The 17030-nt window shown below is 31.6% G+C and overlaps 3 protein-coding genes across 3 annotated transcripts; 2 read left to right on the plus strand and 1 right to left on the minus strand.

Moving 5' to 3' along the window:
- Positions 1-5646: 5646 nt before the first annotated feature.
- LOC145003093 (protein FAR1-RELATED SEQUENCE 6-like) lies at positions 5647-7610 on the plus strand. Its single transcript, XM_078962242.1, has 4 exons — positions 5647-5943; positions 6024-6176; positions 6250-6499; positions 6796-7610. The coding sequence occupies exons 1-4, from the start codon at positions 5647-5649 to the stop codon at positions 7608-7610; spliced, it is 1515 nt and encodes a 504-aa protein (XP_078818368.1).
- A 2413-nt stretch (positions 7611-10023) lies between these two features.
- On the plus strand, positions 10024-12478 carry LOC144999951 (uncharacterized). Its single transcript, XM_078959096.1, has 3 exons — positions 10024-10704; positions 11830-11990; positions 12081-12478. Exons 1-3 carry the CDS (start codon positions 10075-10077, stop codon positions 12280-12282), a joined length of 993 nt encoding a protein of 330 aa, XP_078815222.1. The 5' UTR covers positions 10024-10074; the 3' UTR covers positions 12283-12478.
- A 101-nt stretch (positions 12479-12579) lies between these two features.
- Positions 12580-14557, minus strand: LOC144999953 (14-3-3 protein 7-like). The gene is made up of 6 exons (XM_078959099.1): positions 14393-14557; positions 13484-13790; positions 13310-13397; positions 13084-13193; positions 12845-12993; positions 12580-12759 (listed from the first exon to the last, which is right to left on the minus strand). Exons 1-6 carry the CDS (start codon positions 14463-14465, stop codon positions 12734-12736), a joined length of 753 nt encoding a protein of 250 aa, XP_078815225.1. The 5' UTR covers positions 14466-14557; the 3' UTR covers positions 12580-12733.
- Positions 14558-17030: the final 2473 nt, after the last annotated feature.

Genomic DNA, 17030 nt, shown 5'->3' on the forward strand with positions numbered 1-17030 from the left:
TATACATCATTACCAATATTATATTTCAACATTCAAAATTAAACCTATTTGGTGATTAAAAATTCATCCAAGTTAACACAATTTACATCGAACTTGTTTATCGATTGACATTTTGTTTAAGATGAACATTCTGCATTTCAAGTTGGATCAAATTTTCAATTAAATCTCTTTTTGAAATATATTTATATCTTCGAATTCCAAAGGTGACATATTTTTGGGATGAGATCTTTTAGAAAAAAATAATGTCGTTTCTTTGAAACTTGAAATATTTTTCCACAAAATACAATAAATCTGTTAGAAATAGAAAAAGCGTATTTTTATTACTAATTATCCAAATAAAAATATAGCCAAGTTGACGGAAAATACTAACCAACTTTACTAGTTTCTCATCTACTCTTATCTGTAGGTGGTACAAAAAGTTCTTTCCAGAGTGATCGATCATTGTAGCTCAACCAAAAAAAGATGTTCTAGAAAAGAAATGGAAATTCTTTTAAGCTCTAAAGTTAGATCTATCATCTATGTTGACTAATTTTAAAGTTTCTTGATCTATCATCTAGACTTTATTTATTTCTAGCTAAGTTGGAACCAATTTGAACCAAACTACTACTTATTTGAATGTTTATAAAATTGTTTGGATTTGTTACTATCAAGAAACCTAACTCTAAAAGGCTTCATAAGTCAAGCCATTTAAAAATAACTCACAAAAAGAGTTTAAAATAGATCAATAACTTTGGAATCGCATTAATATTCAAGATAAATTCTTACACAAAAGGATAAATGACATCAATTCAATGCACATGCCACCTGATTTGTGTGATCATCACTCGTACAGACTAGATAAAGAAAGATTTCCACCAACAAGATAAAGGGAGACCAAAATTTTCTGTGAATAGTAAGTCGTTTGTTTTTGACTAAAATGAAATTATAACGTGTGTTCAGCTTGAGTTCCAGAATATTCGTTTAAATTTGTTGGATAATAAACGTATTTGTTGGATAATAAACGTATACGTACACATATAGTTGATCTTAAGTCACGTAATTAACTACGAGCAAATGCCTACGATATCCAACCTAGTTGGGTTGATACACCTGGTTTTATATCCATGTGGAACATGAGATTGAAAGTTCAATAATTCCTTTAAACTACTTATTATGGTACCAAATGTGGAAAATTTTTCTTTTGAAATCAGGTTTGCCAAGTAAATAAGCTTGAACCAAGGTGCACCTTGATTGATATTTTAACAAGTAATCTTCAGGTTGAGACAATATTTTCCCCGAAAAGTGACAATTTTTTTGGAATCTAAATTCAACTTTTTATGTCTTCACGACAAGCCTATCAATTCGGGCAATCGTTTCGTATTTTTACCTAACACAACACGACACGATTTGTTTTTCTAAAACCTGAACACGACACGACACGATGTCATGTTTTTTGTTCCTAACACGAACACGATCCAACTAAAAAACGACAAACATGACAACATCACAAAAATAACGTAATTTCTTTTTTGTTTTTATAATTAATGTTTAAAACCAAAAACCACGACAACACGACAAAAATGACATAAAATATTCAATTTAATTAATTCTTGTTTAAAAACGATAAACACAACAACTTGATAAAAATAAGATAAAATGGTGCTACATGTCTTCAAACAATCAAATTTATGACAAAATAAAAGTGCATTCATCTATTATGTATATCTTTCAAACAATCAAATTTATGACAAAATAAAAGTGCATTCATCTATTCATGTATATCTTTGTTATTTAATACCATCATCTTAAGTTCTTGTAAAAATAAATTTTCATCGCCTACAAACAACAGAAATAACATAAAGTTAATTAAAAATAATAATACATTAAATTCATATTTCCAACTAGTAAAATACACATATAGCTTTAATTCCGAATAACAAAGCCCTCAATACAAAATCAAATCAATGAAGTTTGAATTCGATTGATCGATTAACTTACATTGAGCAACTTACCACCTACTTTTCAAGGTTAAACTTTTTTTTATATAATTATATATTGATTATTGAGTTGCTATTTCTTACGTCGGTCTTGTGTCAGGTGGTGTTTGACATTGCTTTTAGAATGATTTTTAATTTTTAAAATTTTTAAAAAGCCAAAAGATATTTGAGTAATAAAAAAGTTCTTTTAAAAATAACTTTTTGTATAGAGGAAAAGAAAGTGTTTCAAAAAATTACAAAAACCTGACTTTTTGTGACTTTACATATAAAAGTTACACAAAAAGTCATTTTGTTAATCCAAAATGTCACATTTTAAATTGCTCCTTTTGCAAAAAGTCTTTCTACAAAAGACTTTGATGTTAAAAAGCAATCCCAAACAAACGCTTAGTTTTTTTAGGAATAAAAGTATAAACAAACGCTTAGTTTTTTTAGGAATAAAAGTATATACTACCGATGAAAAAAAAAAAGATAATTATGGAACTGTTATGAAAATCATAAAGCATACAAGGCACTTAAATTTAAATCAATTATTTAGGCTTATCCGCAACATACAAGGTATTTAAATCTACTGTGCGAATGTTCGTGCGTTGCGCAGAAATACCTATATAATTGAAGACTTTATAAATATATGTTTTTTTTAATATAACAATAACGTTGTTGTTAAATTTGATATAATAATTTGTATACTAAATTTATATAATATATTGGTTATTATGAATTATATAATAATATATACATCTATTATAACCAATGTTTTAAATAATGTATGGCGTGACTTGGCAGCAGTGTCAAACCTCAAGCTTTTCCAAGTCTTTGTAAGCCACGTCATTTGTAAGGCGTAACTTAAGACAACAATTTTGTATATAATTAATATTTTTATATGTATTTTTCAACTAACATTCATTTTTATACACATATATGAGTTAAGGTGGCATTTTGGTAAAACTTTGCGGCATCTACAAGCCTTGGAGCTATGACGAGCTTTTTAGAACCTTGATTATAACTTCATAATCTCAATTGTTTGAATGACTTCTACTCGCGAGTTACACATGCATAAAATTAAATATAATATATGGTTTAATGTTATTTATAGTTGTTGTTATTGTTAACTAATTTTTTAAAATTTATTTGCTTAATGTTTTAATTTATATCATTATAATTATTTAAAACATCAAACATTATTTTTTGATTTTAAAGGTAAAAATATAATCATTTATAATGAGTTATTTTTAATTATTGTAAGTTATTTAAGCTACTTATTTGAAATTTTTTAATGATTATAAAAATATCTTTAGGAAATATTTTAAATAAATTAATATTATAATTTAGTTTTTGTATTTATCATTACAATTTATCAATTTTAACTATTTACAAAATATTCTTTAGTTTTTTAAATGCAACTGAAATTTATATTTAAGTTAACATTGTAATGTTATATTTAAGTTAATAATTTAAGTATTTTGTCAAAATTATTCAAAAGTTATAGCTTTAAACTGATAATGGTTTATATATAATAACATATTAAATTTAATAAATTAAGTATAATATTTTAAAAGTTAAAGGCATAATTTTATAAGTAGAAGTAAATATATTATTTTAAAATTGAAATTTAGTTTATTTATGATTACACTTTATGTTTGATATTTATTTAAGCTTATTAATCAACTTATAATCATTATTATTAAGACACTACAATTTATCATTTTTAACTATTTATAAAATATTCTTTGGGTTGTTTAAGTTAAACTAAAATTTATATTTAAGTTGCCCATATAATGTTATATTTAAATTTATAATCTAGAGCAAATTACACGGTTGGTCCCTATGGTTTGCTCTTACTTGCACGCTTCGTCCCTGGAAAGAATTTTTAACTCGGACAATCCCTATAACTTTATTTCATTACCCGCCTAGTCCTTTAGTTAACTTTCCGTCTTATTTGGGGTTAGGAACTACTCACGTGAGTGGCACGCTGGGGGCATTTTTGTCCTTTCAACCCTACAATATATTAGCGCCATTTAGAATACAGACGGATGGTTTTACGATTCCGATCATCGTCAAACCAAAACACACACAAACACACACTTGTCAGACGAATTCCCTTTCTTCTCTCAAACGAAAACCCTGGTCGCTAGCTAAAACTTTGTATGCTTTTCCAAATAATCAACAATGCCGGTTTGGAATTTAAGTGAAGCACGAGGACGGATGATCAGTGAAGCAGAAGTTCGTCTTCAATATGGTAAGTCCGCCTAGTCCCTAATCTCGTTTTTATTTGCATTTGCTTCGTGAAATCCTACAACCCTAATTAAATGTTAATCAAAATTTTTGGGGCATTTCCTTAATAGGTGATCATCCGACCATGTTTTGCATGCTATTAAACCATGGTGGAAAGTTTACTGATTTTCCTGGAAGGAAGTATGTAAACGGAAAGAGACATTACGTTGAGTTAATAGACATCGAGACTTTCTGTGTTCACGATATTGATGACATGATGGTGAAACTTGGGTATATCGATGAAAATCTACATGTGGAGATGTACTATCATTTTCGAAGGCCACTATGCGATTTGGATTTTGGCTTGTTTGCTTTAGCTTCAGATGATGATGTAAGGCATTTAGCAAAATAAGTTGGCCAGCATAAGCTAATAGAGGTGTATACAGAGCATGGGCAAACGAAATTACACACATACTCGATGTCACCAAACCCATCTAAGGTACGTATAGTTAAGATTGATTGTACCCCAAAAAGATTGTTTTTGGAATGGCATGATACAAAAGTTGAGCCTAATGATGTGTTGACATTTGAGCCTAATAGAAACAACCCTCCTGTTTCACCTACTAGAAATGAGCCTTCAATTGACAAGGTGGACATGGTAAGTGATAATGCAAACATCATGGAAACTGAAATTGAACATAGTAGTGATGATAATAGCAGTGGTGATGAGATCAACAGTGGTGATGATAGTGAGAGTCAAGATGGTGACTTTCTTGTGGACGAAGACAATATCATTGATGATGTTGAAGTTGACATGAGAGAATTCCACTTAAATGTTGACCCAGATGTTGAGTGGATTGGAGGTGCTTCTAAAAGAAAGAATCATGTAGTTACAGAAGATGGGAATGAAGCAGACCTTGAAGTTATAGATATGGAACTTTTCTTGTCCGACTCTTCATCGGATGATGGGATCGAAGGAGAAAGAAACAAAAAGATTAAAGCTATTAGAAGGGCGCATGAGAACGAAAATGCTCAAGTCAGTGAGCCTTTCTATTTATATCAGAAATTTAATTCGTCAAAGGAGTTTAAAGATATGGTTAACCAACATGCAATAGATACAAGAAGGGAGTTGGATTTTGAGAAGAATGATAAAAACAGAGTAAGGGTTGTATGCAGGGGAACCATAACAAGCCTAGGTGGTGGGACCGGTCAAGAAGTAATCAATGAAGAAGGTAAGTGTCCTTGGGTTCTTTTAGCCAGTAAGTGGAAACGTGACAAGGATTGGACAGTTAAAACATATGTTAGTGAACATAAATGTCTTCAAACAAGAAAGGTTAGGGCTTGTGATTACAAGTTTCTTTCAAAGCAAATTCTACAACTGGTGGAAGCAAACCCAAAAATTCCAGTCAAGGCTTTAAGGGAACAACTTTAATGTATCTACAAAGTAGATATTTCTAAGATGAAAGCCTTTAGGGCAAGACAAGCAGCCTTAAAAATTATCAGGGGTGATTATGCCACTCAGTACAAGATCTTACAAGATTATTTGTTAGAAGTGCAGACTCAAAACCCAGACACCACTATCAAGCTTGATGTCGAAAGTGAACCAAATCCTGATGTTGAGACAAGAACCTTCAGACGCGTGTACGTGTGCCTTGGTGCTTTGAAGCAAGGATTTGCAGCAGGGAAGAGGGATTTTCTTGGGGTAGACGGGGCTTTCATGAAAGGACCTTTCCATGGTCAAATTTTATCTGCTGTGGTACATTTTCTCTTATGTTGTGGTTGAACCATATATTTTGATTTATTTTTTACTTTTATTTATTGGATTGTATTGCACAGGCTTTAGATGGGAATAATGGAATATATCCTTTAGCATATGCTGTGGTTGAAGCTGAGACACTGAACTCTTGGACATGGTTTTTAACTCACTTGGGTGATGACCTAGGGTTGGCTTCAAATTCAAATTTTACATTTATATCAGACAGGCAAAAGGTTATTTTCTTGTGTTTTGAATACTAATATCTAAAGGAAAAGAAATCATTGACATAATGTATCTTTCTTGTAGGGTTTAAGTTCTGCCATCGCAGATTTGTTTCCTTGTGCAGAGCACCGTTATTGTGTTCGCCACATACACGAAAATATGAGGTCACGTTGGAGAGGGGATAAGTTTAAAGAACTGCTTTGGAATTGTTCAACAACATATATTGTGCAAGAGTTTGAAAAAGAAATGGAAGAAGTTAGAAAATTAAACCAAGAATGTTATGAGTGGCTTAAACAAATACCACCTCAACATTGGGCACGTTCTCATTTTACAGGTTTGACCATGTTATATATTATAATATATGATAACTATTGTTGTATACTTGTTATGCACCCACTCTGGTCACCTTATTTTAGAGAAAGGGTAGTTTGGGGTAATCATCAAATAAAGAGCATCTTGTTGGTACAGGGGCATTATGGGTATTTTATATTATTTAGTAATAGTTAAGGAATTGCATTCTGTTCTTTACATTGTGTTGTTCTTGTTGTGGTTACTCATTAAATTAAGTGAGTTCATAACAATACTCTAATGTTTGCTAACCAATTATACATGTATTCTATTAATTAATAGGGAAAGCACATTCTGATATTGTGATAAACAACATATGCGAGTGCTTTAATAGCAAAATAATAGACGGACGTGACACACCAATTATCAATTGCTTAGAGTTCATCCGGGAGTACATCATGAAGAGGATTGTGAATGTTGAAAAAGAAATTGACAAAGCAACAGGCCCTTTGACTCCAACAGCTACCAAGCTATTGCAAAAGTTCAAAGATCAGGTAGAGGAGTATACAACATCATTTTGTGGAAATGGGAAGTACCAAGTGAGTGGACCTTGGCAAGATCAGTGTGTAGTGAATGTGAATCAACGAACCTGTTCATGCAAGAAGTGGGAAATAACTGGAATGCCATGCAAACATGTTGTATCTGCAATCTGGGACATTAGGAGAAATAATGGTGCAATTGGTATTCCAGAAACCTTTGTTCATGAATGTTATTGGCTATCAACCTGGAGGAACATGTACTCTTTCAAAGTGGATCCGATAAATGGTAGAAGAATGTGGATTAAGTCACCTTGTCCAACTACTTTGTTGCCTCCAAAACACCGTGTCCCAATAGGAAGACCAATAAAGAAACGAAGGAAGTCAGCTACAGAAAAAGAGGATATGATCAAAGGGAATACAGTTTCTAGAGCACAAAAAACTGTTACATGTACCAAATGTAACAACAAAGGACACAATGCCAGGACTTGCAAAGGGCAGTTACCAACTGTTGGGAAGAAGGGAAAAAAGAAGAATGAGAAAGGAAAAGAGAAGGATAAAGGAAAACAGAATGAGAAAGGAAAACAGAAGAAGAAAGGAAAAGAGAAGGATCCATTGTAAACTCTTTTATCATGTGATGCTCTTATTTTGGTTAAGCTATTATGTAATGTGATGTTTGTATTGTGGTTAAACTATTATGTCATGTGATGTTTGTATTTTGATTAAACTGTATTGTGTTTAGTATCACCAAAACAATTGCAGTTGGTACTTAGACATTTGTTTTTGGTTAAACTCTTATGTAATGCTTTTGTTTTAATGTTATCTAATGGATCAATTATTGGTATGTTTTTTGGTCATTTCATTTGGCATGTTTTTGGACATTTCATTTGGCATGTGTTTGGTCATTTCATTTAATGTTATATAATGGATTATTTGGAATGTTTTTTGGTCATTTCATTTGGTATGTTTTTAGTCATATGTTAAATGAAAAATACCAAAAGATTACAGTTGCATTGCATCTATTAATTGTACCAATAGATACCCTTTCTCTCCTAATTCCAGCAATACAAGATGGTAATAATCCATTGTAATCTTTTATAAGAGAACAAAGTGCAACTATTAATTGTACCAAAATATACCATTTCATTAAAATGTAGCAATACAAACATGCTAATATTACCCATTCATTAGATTATCTTCAACCAAAAACCACTACTTAAATACCTAATACTACAATTTGTAAACAATTATCCCAAAAAACAAAATCCAACTGACAATTAACAACATTTTAAGGTTTCGATTTTGGATTTCAAGTTCTTCATTCTGGATTTCAAGGTCACGATTTTGGATTTGAAGTTCTTCATTATGGATTTTAAGCTCAAGATTTTGGCTTTCAACCTCATACGTATGATTTTCTTCATCTACCCACGAAATAAATCTACTTCTTGGTCCCTGAAGTTTTCAATACCCTCGATTAGCACAAACTAGGGTTCATCCTAGAAATTACCAAAAAAAATTGATAACTCAATACCTGTAAAGGGCATGCATAAAAAGGCCTACCAGGATTTCTCTTTGTTCCTGAAGTTCGTATGATCCCTACAGCTCCACACTTGCATTTCACCATAATCAATTTTGTGGATCTTCAATCTTCACGAGCAAAAGAAATGGAGTAGAAGAGGAGAACTGGAAGCACCGATTGAGAAAAGAAGGAAGGAGAAGTAGTTTTAAGTCCGTTGTAGGGTTGAAAGGACAAAAATGCCCCCAGCGTGCCACTCACGTGAGTAGTTCCTAACCCCAAATAAGACGGAAAGTTAACTAAAGGACTAGGCGGGTAACGAAATAAAGTTATAGGGATTGTCCGAGTTAAAAATTCTTTCCAGGGACGAAGCGTGCAAGTAAGAGCAAACCATAGGGACCAACCGTGTAATTTGCTCTATAATCTAAGTATTTTATACAAATTCCAAAATTGTATCTTTACATATGATTACATTTTATGTTTGATATTTACTTAACTTAATTAACCAAATTATAATTATTATTATAAAATTTTGAAAATTCATGTGAGTTTCAAATGAATGCGATGAAAGAAAAAATACATTGGAGTTTCAAATAAATGTGTTGAAAGGAAAAATGTTTTCTTTATAAGTATATAATAATTATTTAGAATTCATTCAAGATTTCATACTAAGCCATACAATGTGCATTTCAAAATTTTGAAAGCATACAAGGCAATGAATGAAATTGAAAATTAGAAAGCATCATGTCATTTAAATCGACTAACGTCAAAATCAAAACATAAGTCAATTTTAGCGATAAACTTAGAAAGTTTTGAAAATCGAAAGAATAAAAGGCTAGGAAATCGATTTATGTAAATGAAAATACGAAAATTATAAGCACACACAAAGCCAGAATATTCAAAATGCATGATTTGTTGTGTGTGTGATGAACATGCACACAATATCTAAAAAAACATAGTTGATCGTGATGCCTAATGATAATAATAAAAAATCATATAAGTTTCAATTATTATAATGGGTTGTCATTCAAAATAACAATAACAACTATAAAATATTGAAATATAAATATAAAAATCTTCATATAATTTTAAAAAAATAATTTCTAAAATTCTATAACATATTTCTTTATTTAAAAAATTTATATATTAAATTATGACCTTTATGTATCATTTAATTTATCACTTTGCTCGAGGCCTACACGATGACAATTGGCAACGGCAATGGCTATGTAATATGTGGATGCATTGATCCCACACACTTTAAATATTGACTTAATAAACATATACAGTTATACACTATAACTGATAAACACATATATATAATATTTATTTAAATGAATACATATTTTTTTGATGATTGCATCATTAATATTATTTAGCTGTAGTATGCATGTTATGTCAGTAAAATTAGTACCATTTCAGTCAAAGATATTTTAAAAATAATAAATACCATGCAGAATATAATTTAAAAACATCAATAATTTGACCTACTTTTTCTGTTTATTTAACATAACGTAGTTAAATACACACACACTCAAAACACCTCAACTCTGTGTAATCCTTTCTGCCATGACGACAAAATGCTTTAGTATCACGGCCTCCAGAAACTGGTGCCTCCGATCGACCTTCTCCAGCTCCGGTCTCCGATCAACCGTCACCGACCTCGGCGACGGCACCACCATTCATTGCTGGGTACCCAAAACCCGAAAAGAAACCCGACCCGATTTGCTATTGCTCCACGGATTGGGAGCTAACGCCATGTGGCAGTGGGGGCCGGATATTATCCCTCGATTCGTTCGTCACTTCAATGTCTACGTGCCGGATTTGGTGTTCTTCGGCGACTCGTATACGACTCGCCGGGAACGATCTGAGTCGTTTCAGGCTCAGTGTGTGTACCGAGTCATGGAGGCGAACTCGGTGAAGAGAATGAGGGTGGTGGGGCTGAGTTACGGTGGGTTTGTGGCGTATAGTCTGGCTGCGGAGTTTAAGGAGGCGGTGGAGAGGGTGGTGATATGTTGTGCCGGAGTGTGTTTGGAGGAGAAGGATTTGGCGGAAGGGTTGTTTCCGGTGAAGACTTTGGAGGAGGCGGCGGATATATTGCTGCCGCAGACGCCGGAGAAGATGAAGGAGTTGATGCGGTTTACTTTTGTGAAGCCGCCGGTGAAGACTCCCAACTGTATACTTGTAGACTTCATCGACGTAAGTTTTCGCTATTTCCACACTATAATTATGTGTTTTTTTAACTACATTTTTTAATAAATAACTAAAAATCTTACTCGTTTCCAAAAAAAAAAACTAAAAATGTTACTAATAACTATTTTAGCCAAAATAATGCAAAATTTTACTCAGAAAATATATATTATTTAATTATCAATTAAGCACGACTATATACAAAGTCGTTGGAAATGCCTATCATATCGTAGTTTTTTTTTAATTTATTTATTTATTTATTTATTATTATTATTATTATTATTATTATTATTTTAGTATAAGTAGTTAATATATACAATATGATTATATAGTTTATATATAATCAAAACAATACTCAGATATTTGAATATATTTTAGACGTCTTTCAACTCGTTTGGCCTATGTCTCATTTTATTCAACGTGGTAGACTTATCTCCAATTTACGTTTCAGTTTTGAACTTTTTTTTTGGTCAATTTTAAACAATAACATGGTTTTCTTTTCAATTAAGATATATGTAAAAAGTGGTAATATTTGGCAACATAATGGAACATGTTTACATAAATTGATAATAAAAAGTCCTTTTCATTGCATGTTTTGGAACAAACATATACTTTCGCTGAAGAATAAGAGCTATTAGCCACAAAATACCAAATATGTTTTTTTTTTTTTTTTTTTTTTTTTTTTTTTTTTTTTTTTTCTATTATGTAATGAATTTATGCAAAAATCGAATTTATATAAAAACTATAGATATAGATGGCATATAATGGAAAAAGAAGAGTTAAATGCTACATTTATGATTCATTACTATTTACATACTAAATAGTGATAATAGAGCATGTTGCACCATACTTTTCTTCTTTTGATCTCTACCTCATAACAAAATGGTCACTTTTTATTATTTTAGTATTCTCGTTAAACAAATTAAATTAAATTAAACTCCTTACATTAATTGCCAATATTTCAACCTTATTGATGTATAACAAGTGTCATTATAACAATTGGTATGTTTGACACTTCACAGTTAAATTTATAGTTTGTGGAAAGTAAAAAAAAAAATGACTATTTTGTGAAAAATCTTATGTGAAAAACGCTAAAAAAACCAGATCAAATATAACATAAATTGTTGTATGCAGGAGATGAACAAAGAACACGTAGAGGAGAAAAAGGAGCTGATTCATGCTCTATGTAAAGACCGTAAAATTTCCGAAATTCCCAAAATACCCCAGCCAACAATGATAATATGGGGCGATAAAGATCAAGTTTTTCCCTTGGAGTTGGGTTATAGATTAAAAAGGTTTGACTTTCAGTGTGTGTGTGTGTTTGACTTTTGAAGTCAAAGGAGAGAGAAATGACTAATATATATTATATTCTATAAAAAATGCAGGCATTTGGGTGATAATGCAGATATGGTGGTGATAAAGAATACAGGGCATGCTTACATTGTAGAAAAACCTAAAGAATTTTACAAACACCTAAAATCCTTCCTACTCCCTCAAATCCCCCCTCTTCCACCACCAACCACCACCAACACCACCACAACCGCCGCCAACGGCCATGCTAATTTTACCGTCGTATCCCCACAGTAAAAACACGAGCAAACTGACCAGATACACAAGGTCTCCACTCTCCAATCCTTCAAAGTTTTGAACTTTTTTAACTCTTGTAACTCGAAATTAATTCGTGTAATCCAAAAGTATTTATTATTATCAACTGAAAAACTATTATTTATCTCGCTAGAAGTAGAATATAATGATTAGACAATAGACAACCATATTTTTTGAACTTTACTGTGTTTACCATTGAACTAGAACTGTGTTTATCATGTACTGAACTGGAACTGAACGTGTTTTTTTTACTGTGTTTACCATGCATCGAACTGGAACTAAGTGACAAACATACAAGCTATATGTATATACCAAAGATTCAACAAAAATCTAACATAACAATCTTGAGACATTGCAATTTCATAACATGGATTAAAAAAAAAAACAAATGAACCATAAAAGTTGCTTTATTTGCTCAGACGGATGCTAATTCTTATCTCACTTGAGGTTCACCAGCTCCTGTGAAAATTTATAAAAAAGTGAGAAACTTATAAAAATTTATATAAAAAAATATATTAATTTCTTTTTTTTTTTTTTGGTTTACCTCCCTCCTCTGAAATATTTGAGGTCCAAAGAGTGAGATTATCCTTAATCAGTTGCAAAATCAGAGTGCTGTCCTTGTAAGCTTCTTCATCTATGTTATCAAGTTCAGATATAGCTTCATCAAATGCTTGTTTGGCCATGTGGCATGCCCTGATTGGTTTAAAAATAATTTGTTAAATAAAATTATATTTATAATAGAAATTGGTAAATGACTAATCACTAATGACAGATTGATTAAACCTTTCTGGGGAGTTTAATATCTCATAGTAGAAAACTGAGAAATTCAAAGCCAAACCAAGTCTGATTGGATGAGTAGGTGCCAGGTCAGATGCAGCAATAGCTGTTGCAGCCTTCAAGAAATAGCAACATACTTTCATTAATTAATTTATTTATTATTATTATTATACCATTTTATTTTTAAAGTACAATGAATAAAAAGAAATAAACTCAAAGTAAATGAAATAACCTCATAAGCTTTCAGAGACTGATCTTTAACCTCCTTATGATCTCCACTTATTTTAAATTCAGCCAAGTAACGAAAGTAATCACCCTTCCTGATAATATTAAACTTTTTTTAAAAATAAAAATAAATCACAAAGGTCATTTAGCAAAGTATGTGTGATATTCAAAAGAAACATACATTTTATGATAGAAGACAGCAGATTCTCCAGATTTTGTTGATGGAAGCAAATGGTGATCGATTGTTGCAAGTATGTCATTGCATATAACTGCAAGTTCATCTTCCACTTTCTTCATGTAATCCTTTATCTTTTTCACATTTTGTTCATGGCCTTTGCCCTCTTCCCTGTTCTCAATAGATGATAGTATCCTCCATGCAACTCTTCTTGATCCAATCACATTTTTGTATCCAACAGACAACAAGTTTCTTTCCTCCAAAGTCAGTTCCACATCCAGCTTTGCAATGGATTTCATTGCTTCAACCATCTCTGAGACATTAAACAAGGAAGTTTCAGAAAGTGTGAGAACATCAATGTCGATCAACTTTTGGTTCTCATCTAGTCATATACACAGGCTTTTGAAAAAAATGTGTAAATAACTTTCATGTAGTGTAGAAATAGATACGATTATATTAGAATCGATGTGGCTATATGAGCGAATTCAAAGTTCAAACAAAACATCGATGTAGATATGTAATCAGCATTGTTCTCATAGACAGAATCGAGCCACAACTCAAATGGAACCGAAATTAGAAGGTGCATAATTCTCGATTTGTGATCGTTATAGTTCAGAAACATGGAAATCAACAGTGAATTAAGTTCACAGATGCGTAAAATTCGAATCTGATGAAAAAGCCCCAAGGAATCTTCATAAAAAATGGATGTACAAGAGGTTAAAAGTGATAAAGCACAAAAACCAAAACTAGAAAACGAACACAAGGATTTTTGCAATTTGAATCACCTAACAATCACCTCGAAACTTAAACTAGAAAAATCCGCTGGTATTTGATTGTGCAATTACCAGCAAAACTGAAAATCATGGTGTTTTATGAAGAAAATAGCAGAGTAAGGAAGAAAGTAAATATAATTACCGTCGTATCTCTCGGCTTGCTCTGCAATTCTAGCGATGTAAACATGGCGATCTCGCTCCTTCTCCGTATCCATGGTGTCTGCAAAACCCTTGTTTTCAGTTGGAAAACTAATGAAATTAAGACAGGGAGAGAGAGGAGGTGGTGACTGTTGAATTAAGAGGACAATGGTCAGCATCCCGTCCACTTTCACTTTTTATTTATTTTTTAGTCCTTCTACTTCTCCATTTCTCAAAGGGATACTGACTTGAGAGATTTCTCAAAGAGATAATGACTCCATAGTTAAAATATTTTAACTTTTTGGTTACTAAATTTCTTTTCGTGATGTGTTTACCTTTTAACTTGTTGAAACATGTGAATGTTATTTTTATAACCGTTGTTAATCTGTTATAAGGGTAAAATGTAAACAATTTCAAATAAATTAAGGGTAAATCAGGTATGAAAAAGTTCAACGATTAAATGCAAACAAAATTAAAAGTTTGTTACCCTTTCAAGTCATTATCCCATAAACGGTTCTAAATGTTATTAAGGATGAGCATAAGCGGGGATATAGAGGTTACAAAAATAAGGATGTTGTAGTAATCGTGTGATATACCTTTATTGTATAAGGTACCAGAAACAACACTTAAAAATGCAGTAGGAGCGGCTTTAATCACAAAGAAACCGAAGGAAAAAAATATGGTGATTTCAAACATATATTTAGGACATAGACGACAATTTTCACTCTAGAAAGGTGGAGACGATCGTTATAGATCATACGAGAAAGAGAGAACATATACTTAGGACATAGGCAACAATTTTCACTCTAGAAGATGGACACGATCGTTGTGAAGATAATGCGATTTTAGATCTAAATGAGGTTTTTCTCTTTTAGATCTAACATCGTATTATCTTCACAACGACCGTGTCCATCTTCTGGCGTGAAAATTTTCGACTATGTCCTAAGTATATGTTCTCTCTTCCTCGCACGATCTACAACGATCGTCTCCACCTTCTGGAGTGAAAACGGTCGCATATGTCCTAAATATATGTTTGAAACCACCATTTTTTCCTTAAGTTTCTTTATGATTGAAGCCGCTCATATTACATTTATAAATGTTGTTTCAGGTACCTTATACAATAAAAATATATCACACAATTACTACAACATCCTCACTTTTATGACCTCCATATTCCGCTTGTGTTCATCCTTAAGAACATTTAGAACCATTTATGGGATAATGACTTAAAAGGGTAAAAAACTTTCAATTTTGTTCACATTTTGTCATTGAATTTTTTTTCGTGCTTGATTTATCCTTGAATTATTTGAAATTGTTCACATTTTATCCTTATGACCGACTAAAAGTGATCATAAAGGTAACATTTATACGTTTCAACAAGTTCAAGGGTTAATATATCACGAAAAAAGTTTAGTGATCAAATGTGATAAAAAGCTAAAATATGTTATCCTCTCAAATCATTATCCCTTTCTCAAAACATATCACAACATTTCATCTTTGTCTATGGGAACTTGACAGAGATTATGTGTTATTAAATAATGTAAACTAGAGGTGGCGATCTGCATTGTTTGCAAACAGCCAATATATGATGTTTTTTTTTTTTTTTAAACTAGAAAAGATTTCCCCGCATTGCAGGGTTTATAGGGTATTCGTTTCGTATCTAGATGTGCTCAATCTGTAAACGTATGTTGATTTGAGAAATATATAAATCGGGCCCTATCATTGAAATTTTCGAAAAAATAAAATAAAATCAACTTTAAAACTTTCCAGCCATATAAGCAATGTACTTACATCTCTTTACATGCAATAATCGCAACATACTTACCGTTTCTTTACTCATAATAGCAATGTACAATGGCATCATACTTTCATTTCAAAATGTAAAAAAAAAAGTACAATGCCTATATTGAAAAGGAGATGCCTCAAGCCAATGACTGAATCAAAGAGTTTTTTATCAGCTTTCCATATCTTATCAACTGCTCCAAATGACTTTGCAATTATTCCACCATCTTCTTGTGTTGCACCTGCTCTTATGCTTGCTCCCATGCTCGTAACTAAACAAAAAACTATTTTTAGAAATATTCATATATTCCCTTTTGCGTTTTATATTTAGAAATAGTAGTTCCATTGATTCGTAATGTCAACAAAGTATAAACAAAAGTGTGTTGCTATTTGAGAGGACAAAATTGTGAATCTAATTTTATATTGATCTTCAAGTTTATTTCCTTTTCTAGTTTTTATTGTTTTTAGTAAATCAGTCACTGCTTAGGGTTTCTTTAGGGCTATTAAGATATCAAATACATTTTCTTTAGAACATTCCAATTCCATAAACAAAACAAATAAAAAAAACACCTACCTATGGATGCCGACAAATAGAGGAGAATCTCCCAACCAAATTTCTTTACAAATAAGATAATTATACTTGATGCCTAAATTAAACTTTTTTTCAAAATTTCCTGTAATATATAAATGGTTAGGGGGGAAATATGTAAAGTCATGTGTTATTTTGTATCATTAAAAAACATAAAAGCTAATTAGCTCTATCATGTATCAATTATAATAAGTATATTAGTTAAAATTTTGACACTTTAAGACCATAAATTTCCTCCATTCACTGTCATAAGATGATTGGATCTATTGAA

The sequence above is a fragment of the Lactuca saligna genome, chromosome 6 (genome assembly GCF_052625555.1).
Source record: "Lactuca saligna cultivar CGN05327 chromosome 6, ASM5262555v1, whole genome shotgun sequence".
In the NCBI taxonomy this organism is placed as follows: Eukaryota; Viridiplantae; Streptophyta; class Magnoliopsida; order Asterales; family Asteraceae; genus Lactuca; species Lactuca saligna.